The following is a 9,398-nucleotide window of genomic DNA, read 5'->3' on the forward strand; positions in this document are numbered from 1 at the left end:
TACTTGGAAGTGAAGTAATCAAACTGGATGGAGGAATTTCGAACAATGCAGTGCTGGGTTTGGGTTTCGAGGCCAAAAGTTTTCAGTTATGTCATTGTAAATGGTGCAAAGGAAAAGGCATGGGAGTATGGAGACTGTATGGGCAGAAGGCAGAAGGCAGAAGAGGGGGAGCAGGTGGGTTTAGCCAATTAAAATATTGTAGAAATCAAAAACGGTGTCACCCTAACAAAATGCCACCTCCCCTTTCGTGCCATCACTTCACTTTGATGAGATCCCCATTCTTTGTTGGTTTCCCGATGCCTTTTATTTATTTTTGGCTTTCATCCAATATCAATATCTATTTAAGAAAAAGGGAGCCACCACTCGATCCCCCACACTAATTCCCTCGGCCCCACTCCCCTCTTTCTCTTCCCTTCTCCGCCGCCCACGTCACCTTCACTTTCATCTTCCTTTCTCTTTAGGACGACCACACATGCATTCAATGCTTTCCTCATTCCTATGTTTTTTTCTTTCTTAATAACATATATTTCTATTTATTTAAACACATGTCCAACCACATATGCATTCAATGCTTTAATATTATGTTATTATTATATAATTTCTACGTTTGATTATTTATTTATCAACATAATAAATATATTTATATTTTGATTATATATTTAAATAATTTAATTTATATTTATTTATACTAAAAATATTATTAGTTATTTAGTCCAAATTTGAATAATTTATCTCTAAATTCAAATTTTCATGTAAAATTAACCATAATAAATAATTTAGTGATAGAATTACCTATTTAATTAAAATTTGTTTATATTATTGATTTAAATTAACTGATTTTTTTTTCAAACAAAAATTCCCACAAGAATCTCATCCCGATCCTTCTAGAGAATTTCAGGATGAAAAATGAAATAGGGAACAAGAATGGAAATAGGGAATGACATCCTCAACTCGACCCCGTTTCGTCCTGCGGACATTTCTAATTTAATTGTACTCTATTAAAGAATACAAATCCATTTCCAATTATATAATCTATAATTTATTTAAAAAAATCAATTTTAATATTATGCACTGAGATTTTCTTTTTAAGGAATATTATGCACTTAAGTTAAAAGTATGTGACACTATGTTGTTAGACCAAATTCACCAAGATAAAAGTATTAGGCCATGTTCTTGAGTCAGAGAATTTTCTTATTTGATCCAAGCAGTTAGAGTGGGCTCAAAAAGTTCGTAGTTTCATCATTAGAAATATGAGAAACAAAATTATATGCTAATTCTATTCGTCATGATATCCCTGATTTGTTTTTTTAATAAAAGTATTTTGTTGGTTACATTTTATTTTTCCCGCAACCATTTTACACCCTTCAATTTGACAAGTGACATTAATTTCTACTCTCAAAAAATTTCAACTTCACCGATTTTTATTCTAAATGTATAAAATGTTATATTTATATTGTTTGCAGCCAATAATTTTGTTAATTTTACCGATTAATTTTGACTACAAAAATATTAAAAATACTCTAAAAACTCACTAATTTAATGCAAAACAAGCTTTTGCACAAGATTTGTTTGATTAATGTATAAAATTAAATACTAAATAAGTCTATCAAAACATACAACTTTCAATACTAAATGAAAAATACAACTTTAATATCGTTTTGCTTGAATGTTATTAACTGCATACCGATACATTTTTGTGGGTTCATATTGAAAAGAATACATTGCAATTTTATTTAAATGAAAACAAATTATAACAACCAAACTTATGGTCATTGTTTAGAACAAAAACAAACATGTTGAAAGTAGAGAAGTAAAATGACATTTGAACTTTCCTTTTTCCTACAAACATCACTTTCATTCTCCTCTTTTTGTTTCCATTTCATCTTTTTTTTTTTTTTTTTTTTTTTATAATTATTATTATTATTATTTTAAATTAAGGGAGGCTATTCTATGGAGTTTGCACAATTAACTTTAAAAGCTGAGTGTGTTGCCGCCCAAAATCATTGTATTAATCTTTTTTTCTTGTCCATATATTTTGTCTCCATCAATTATTGAATGAAAGCCTAATTCTAAGTAACGTTCCTCCACATGAGTCCAAATTATATATGGAAGGTTTAAAATGCGATGGTTGATGTTTTAATTTTACATAAATATCAATAAAAGTATTGACATTTTAAAAATATTTTAAAATAATATTTAAATTAGTAAATAAAAATTTCAAACTACAATGAGATGGAGAATCGAACCTTCAACCTATAAGGAGAAAGGTCATGCGAATTATTATTAAACCAAGTTCATTCTAATAATGAAAATGTAAATTCACCACTTATATTGACGTCACATTTATTAGCATATAATGGACAAAATGCACTTTTAGTGAGGTTTGAAGTTAATGTCTATTTGATCCTTAAAATTTAAAAGTGCGCATTTTAGTCCCGAGGTTTGAGTACTAATTCTAAATGATTAGTGAGGCTTCTTGGACCGCTAGTTGATTGAGAAAAAATGTAGTTAGATAGTTGATTTGGTAAATTTATCAATTTAATATTATTTATTTAATTAATGATGTGACCTCCCTCTTTTTTTTCCCCTATATATATAGTCCATCATCATATACAAACCTTCCACCAATATTGTCATTCCTTTTTCGTTACTGTTGTCGCCAATCAAGAAGTCTCAAGGACTATTGAAAACCATTTCTCAAACCCCGAGACTAACGTATTAATTTTTAAACTTCATGAACAAAATAGAAACCACTTCAAATCTGAAGGACCAAAAATATAGTTTACCCTAAAAATATTGATGTAAATATCCACACTTTCTTCCAATAACAATGCTTCACTCTATTTTAGCCTTGTTATTTTCCCAAAAGAATCTATGGTATAAAAAACAATGAGCATAGTTCGAACGGGATAAAATTTGTACTATCGATTTTGAGATTAGAAGTTGAATTCTCTTGGTAAATGATAGGGGAAAGAGATTCTGTTGGTTAGGTGTCTGCATCTCTATCTTCGGATCTTTCTTCATACGTTGGAACTACAACATCTACCCTCCAACACAAATTCTTAAGCTTGATCGGTGTCATAACCTGGGACCTTGCAAACACACACAAATGCGATATAGGCATTAGGTTCGACAATAATGATGTCTCCCAACATACCAAAACTAGCTATCACTCAGGACACTAAGATTTAAGGTCATTTCTTCAATTTGCTCTCCATTTCTAAGTTCGTAACCTTTGCAGTAGCTCCATCGATGTTACCTACCAAAGAAATCTTCGTAAAGTGAGTTTTGATAATACACAAAATGTATTTAGAATTATATAAAAAAAAACTACATATGACCACAACATGCTTGAAATTTTTGCAAATTCAAACCTAGTTCAGTCGACAAAGTTACAAATTAGCATCAAACATGAATATAAATTTGATGTACCTTTACCCCCGTTTTTCTAATATCAACTATGTAAATTATAGGAATATTTCTAATAATTTTCAAAGAATATGTACTAGCTAAAGATAATACTATTTATCTTGCAAAATTAGGAGCCACGTGGCGATGACCTCTGAAATAATAATTATCGTATTTCCGCGCAAAGTTTGCGGACTAGCACAAACCTCACGCGCTCGAGTAAGATATATGTATACTCGCTGAAATAGGGATCATATGTTTGTTTGATTAATATCTAGGCCTTCTTAGTTCGAATTTCACGACCACGTTTGGGCAGAGGTGGCTGCAGTTCGCTCAAACATTGGACGTATAAAAAAACGCCACGTGTTTTTCCTTAATCGACTTGTCGTCTCCTCTCTCTCTCTCTCTCCCTCCCTCCCTTCTTAAAGACTCTTTGGATATTGGCAGCATTGATCTGAGTGCTGAGTGCTAACCCAACCCGCCGTGCCAACCAATATTCCTCCATACACCCACGACCTTCTTACTTTCCATGTCTTTAAACTTGCACACCACATGCTCGATAAATTGCCCAACTGGAAAAGTAGAGCCCCAACCAATTTAAAACTCAACAACTCTACTGCTGCTGCTTCTGTGAGATTGCTAAAGTTTTCACTGCTGATATTCCAAACTGAACTGAAAAACCCAAAATGGAACGCTATGAGACACTCAAGGATATTGGGTCTGGGAATTTTGGTGTTGCTAAACTTGTGAGAGATAAATGGAGTGGCGAGCTTTATGCTGTCAAGTATATTGAGAGGGGCCAAAAGGTACTGTTCTATCATCTTCATATCTTCATTCGGACCCCTTCTCAATTGATACAAAAACTGAGCTCCAGTGATTTGGGATTTATGCTGTGTAATATGTCGGTCAAGTTCAGAGGATCTTGGCCTGTCTGATGGTTGCTAGTTTTCTTATTCTTTTTGCAGATCGATGAGCATGTTCAGAGGGAGATAATGAATCACAGATCTTTGAAGCATCCCAATATCATAAGATTTAAGGAGGTATGTGATTTAAAGTTGTGAAATTTGTTTTTGATGGTTGTTCAATTTCTCCACGGTGGTCAACTTTTTTTTTTTTTGCTCAATCAGAGCGTGTTCATCACCACTTGACCACCTACCTCTACATTAAATATTCATGATTTTTTTTTAATTGTTAATCATTGATGGGTAGGATGCAGTGGTTTGTTTTTATTTGAAAAATATGAAAGAAAGAATCAGATTATTTATGTACTAAGAAAAAGTTCAAGTACATTCCGTTTTTCTTTAATTTCTGTAAAATCGTACACATTTTTGAGCGTCTTCTCCAGAAGCATTTTTTTGATTCCGCGTGGATGCAAAACGTTTTTGGCTTAATTGTTTTCTAGCTAATTTCTATGCTTTGTAAAATCTCTTATTTCATCTAGACCTTCCTTTCTTGGCCAAGACTTCTTGTAGCTGACCATTGAATGTTGTACTAGCTATCTCATTTTATTCAGGAACTTCACTTTTATTTATGAAACACATTTTCTTGTTAAATTTCTGTTTAAATGCAGGTCCTACTCACTCCCACACATCTGGCTATAGTCATGGAATATGCAGCTGGGGGAGAACTTTTTGAAAGAATATGCAACGCCGGAAGATTCAGTGAAGATGAGGTAAATTAGGTTGCTACCTGACAACTATCGCTTTTCTTTTTTGTATTTGGTAAAATGACTTTCTTAAATGAAGCATTTTTTAAAGCTATAATTTGGTAAGTTGATGAGAAACTGAATTGTTACGACTCAAAACGGTTTAATGGATGACTTTGCAGAAGGTCGGTTGGTTATAGGCCAATCAGTCCTTGATTTACATAAAACTGGATGATTACCTGAATCTTATGTTTGTTCTCCTTCTCTTTCTTAAAATTGTACAGGCAAGATATTTTTTCCAGCAATTGATTTCAGGAGTCAGCTACTGCCATTCAATGGTACTGGGCTCTACTTGTCTATTTGGCTTGTTTTCTGATTTATATGTGGTCTCTTTAAGTCACATTTCAGGCTAATTTTCCTTTGTTTCTTCTCTCTCTTGATTTTCAGCAAATTTGCCACAGGGATCTTAAGCTAGAGAACACACTTCTAGATGGAAGCTCAGCCCCGCGGCTCAAAATTTGCGACTTCGGCTATTCCAAGGTATGAACTTCAAAACAGTCTAATTAGTCCAAATCGAGATTAATTAGATAGTTGCTGTTTTGTCTCTGACTTATTGGTTTCACTTTATAGTCATCTGTGTTGCACTCCCAACCAAAATCTACTGTTGGAACCCCAGCATACATTGCACCGGAAGTTTTGTCTAGAAGAGAATACGATGGGAAGGTAGTGCCAATCTATTTTCCCTGCCCCGACTGACCGCCCTGGTCTTCTTCTCCTGTGTCAACATCTATTGCGTTACCACCAACTGTTGTCTCCAGCAATCTCTGATCTCCTTTTTAATTTCTTGAGCTGCAGATCGCAGATGTTTGGTCTTGTGGGGTCACTTTATATGTGATGCTGGTTGGAGCTTATCCTTTTGAAGATCCTGAAGATCCCAAAAACTTCAGAAAGACGCTCCAGGTTAGTCTTTGCCTTCCTTTTTTTTTTCTTTCATTTGTTAATTTCCAGTTGCTTTGCTTTACAACGTAATTAACAAGCAATGTATCGTTTGTTTACACTACAAGCAGAGGATTCTTAATGTCCATTACTCAATACCACACTATGTTAGAATTTCATTGGAATGCAAGCACCTCCTATCTCGAATATTCGTAGCAGATCCGGAGACGGTATTCGAACTTGTCGAATGTTCTCTTGTTACATAAAGTTATTCCAACTTAGGCATTGCAACTGAGTATGAATTGTTTACAGAGAATAACGATCCCAGAAATCAAGAAGCACCCATGGTTCTTGAAGAACTTGCCTGTAGAGTTCACTGACGAAGGGTTGGGAGGGATGCAGAATAATGGAGAAAATGAGGCATCACAGAGTATCGAAGAGATCCTGTCCATAATTCAAGAGGCTAGAAAGGCAGGAGAGGGGCTCATAGTTGGAGGACAAGGGCAGTTTGTTGGGGGCAGCTTGGACATGGATGACTTGGACACAGATCTTGATATCGATGATTTGGAGGCAAGTGGTGACTTTGTTTGTGCCTTGGAGTGCTAGTCCTTTTCCAGAAGGTCAGGCCAACTTTGGCCAAACAAAATAAAAAGGGAATTAATGGTTGGGTTGGGGAATCAAATTCTCTTATTTAGTGGGATGATGGTGTGTATTTCTGTTCGTGGGAGGTTTCTATCTGTCTCTTTTAGATTGTGCAGAGTCCATTAGAAACACTGTAAATTTATGTAGCAGCTTTAATAATGCAGTTGTTTACCTCTCTTGTATTCGTTTCTATAAGTATGAGAAGCTGATCTTGTTTTGTTTCTTCCCATCGTGAGGATGGTAATTGATTTCTTAACGTGCTCAAATGGACAAATATTTATATATACATTTTGTAATATCTAATTCAATATCTTGTTAGAGGGAGATTTGAACTTTTGACTTCTTAATTGACAAAGCATGTTTTATTTGCAATTGAACTATGTTTATGTTGGCGATCCAAGTGAGAGTATAGGAAGATTTAAACCTCGAAGTTGTTCGAGGATAGTAGTATATACCAATTACCATTAAAACTATATTTTCACTTTGGTATCATAAATTTGATTTTGATTTTTAAACTTTTTACACTTATACATTTTGCTTGAAAGTGAATGGGAAATGAGTGGTTGAGAACACTCTCATTTTGAAATATTTTTGTCATTTTCTATTTAAAGTGAAGAGTACAATAATGCCAATGTCATTTTCTGATTCTAAAATTTTATTGATATCGCACATTTCGTTTTCCTTGTTATTTTTCCACTTTTAAATTATATGGTTCTTATTCCGACTAATTAGTAAATGTCATTTTATTACATTTTGTCCAGACAAATTTGGAGACTTTTCAAGTACTTAAAAGAGGAACTTTAATGTTAAAAATAGTTTCTAAAGTTGTTTCAAATAATTTTGTAATTGCAACAACCAATGAATCTTCTATAATTTCAATCATGAATATAAAAACCTTGAATTTTTTTTTTTTTTCTTTTTACAATACATAAGGTGAAAGATTTGAAGTTATGACTTGGAGAATTATAGTTTGTACGAATTTAATTGGCAAGTAATTAAATTAGTTTTTACTTTTAATTTATGTTAATGAGTTTAATTTAAGGTTGTGCATCCTAAATAGGAGAGTAGTGGCCTAATCAGTGGGCTCGTTTGTCTCAGAAGTTTTTTTTTTTTTTTTTTTTTTTTTTTTTTTTTTTTAATACTGTAATTAAAGTGTGGGGTGGAGAATCAAATCTCAAATCTCGAGGTGGATGGTAAGAATTCTATACCAATTGAGCTATATTCTTGTTGGCTTATTTTCCTATGAGATTTAATATCCATATCTGTTTCAAATTTCAATTTCTAAAATACAGGATATTATTATCTAGAGAACTTCAAAAACCATTTGGCATGAGTTTTTTAATACTTGTGATATTTTTATGCCTAGGAGATGACCAATAAAAATATAGTTTCATTAATTAATAAAATAATATCAATGACTCGTTATTACTTATTTTAATTAATTATTAAATTTAATTATATTAATTAGACTTAATAAATTTCAGCTAATATCTTTACCATTAATATTTCATGTCATCTCAACTATTTAATATAAATTATTATTATTATGATGATGATTATCAATGTTTTAATTGATTTATAATAATTTATTTTTATTTATTTAAATTAATTAATTATGTTTAGTAAATGTTTAGTATAAAAGTATTCATTTATTTTTATTTTTATTGATTAAATAATACTAAATTTATTTCATGATTACAATAATTGGTCTCTTGTATTTATTTAAGTAATTATTTATTTTTGATTCCTATATATAAAATTAGTAAATTGAACACACATATTTAATTTCTAGATATTAATTATCTTGTAAAACACAAATATTAATTATCTTAAACATTCAAAATTAGACATTCAAATCTCATATATTTAATATCTATACTCATGAAACAAAGTCGGCCATCCAAACTGGCCCATGGAAATGATTATGGAAGAGTTGGTTTTTAGTGGTTAGTTTCTTATTTAAATATAAATACATGTAAACATAAGCTTTTATTTAAAATATATATATATATATACTCAATTGAAGCATTTGATCATATTTTTCTCTTGTTTCTATCTCTTGTTCTATTCGTTTGTTATTTTTTCGTTACAAGGCTAACCCCAAATAAAATATAAAAGCTTATACATTACAAAAACTTTTCTTTCATTTTGAGAACATCAAAACCTACTGCACATACGCATACACATACATACTTCAACAACACATGTGTTTTGGGAGATTTGAACTCCTAATATCTTGATCGAAAATATATAACTAAATTCATAGAGTCGTTTTGTATTTGAAATATCCACTCAATTGATTTTCAAGTATATTACTATAACTGCCCAATTTCTATATATTGACATAAGTGATTTAACAGAGGAATAAGAAAATATTACATTTTCAATAAAAGAGATAAGCTGGATTCTTATAAATTAACATAGATATTATACAATGTTTAGAACTTATCAAACTGTCCCTGATTTCTTTGTTGGAAAGTTCATTGATTAGTGGCCCCCAATCCCCAAAGCCATTGACTGATCTGAAAATCAAGAAAAGAATCAACAGGATTTCCCAACTGCACAAGCCCCATGAAGTATACCTAAAATACAATAAATTAAGCATAAAGTGAAATAAATAAAGTTGAAAGATCTTAAAAAGCTTATATAAGCTGATTAGTGGCCATAAAAAAGTGGTTTTGAGTTCCAATACCTTTCTTCCTCATAGGGTAATTATGATTTGAAAATGCAGAAACAAATCAATGCAAATTTGTGTTGTTTTGTCTGT

At 31.9% G+C, this 9,398-nt stretch overlaps 1 protein-coding gene across 1 annotated transcript; it reads left to right on the forward strand.

The window, feature by feature from the left end:
- Positions 1 to 3,708: 3,708 nt before the first annotated feature.
- LOC120074609 (serine/threonine-protein kinase SAPK2-like) lies at positions 3,709 to 6,862 on the forward strand. Its single transcript, XM_039027776.2, has 9 exons — positions 3,709 to 4,214; positions 4,374 to 4,448; positions 4,979 to 5,080; positions 5,338 to 5,391; positions 5,501 to 5,593; positions 5,684 to 5,776; positions 5,909 to 6,013; positions 6,121 to 6,219; positions 6,302 to 6,862. The coding sequence occupies exons 1-9, from the start codon at positions 4,095 to 4,097 to the stop codon at positions 6,593 to 6,595; spliced, it is 1,035 nt and encodes a 344-aa protein (XP_038883704.1). The 5' UTR covers positions 3,709 to 4,094; the 3' UTR covers positions 6,596 to 6,862.
- Positions 6,863 to 9,398: the final 2,536 nt, after the last annotated feature.

This window comes from Benincasa hispida, chromosome 3 (assembly GCF_027475165.1).
Source record: "Benincasa hispida cultivar pf3 chromosome 3, pf3_genome.v1.1, whole genome shotgun sequence".
Taxonomy (NCBI): Eukaryota; Viridiplantae; Streptophyta; class Magnoliopsida; order Cucurbitales; family Cucurbitaceae; genus Benincasa; species Benincasa hispida.

What these genes read in the sequence shown, in the direction of transcription:
- LOC120074609 (XM_039027776.2), top strand. Translation starts at nt 4,095, where the DNA reads ATGGAACGCTATGAGACACTCAAGGATATTGGGTCTGGGAATTTTGGT. An exon ending in GCGACTTCGGCTATTCCAAG is followed by an intron (nt 5,594 to 5,683) that starts GTATGAACTTCA and finishes TTCACTTTATAG; the next exon opens with TCATCTGTGTTGCACTCCCA. An exon ending in TCGTAGCAGATCCGGAGACG is followed by an intron (nt 6,220 to 6,301) that starts GTATTCGAACTT and finishes AATTGTTTACAG; the next exon opens with AGAATAACGATCCCAGAAAT.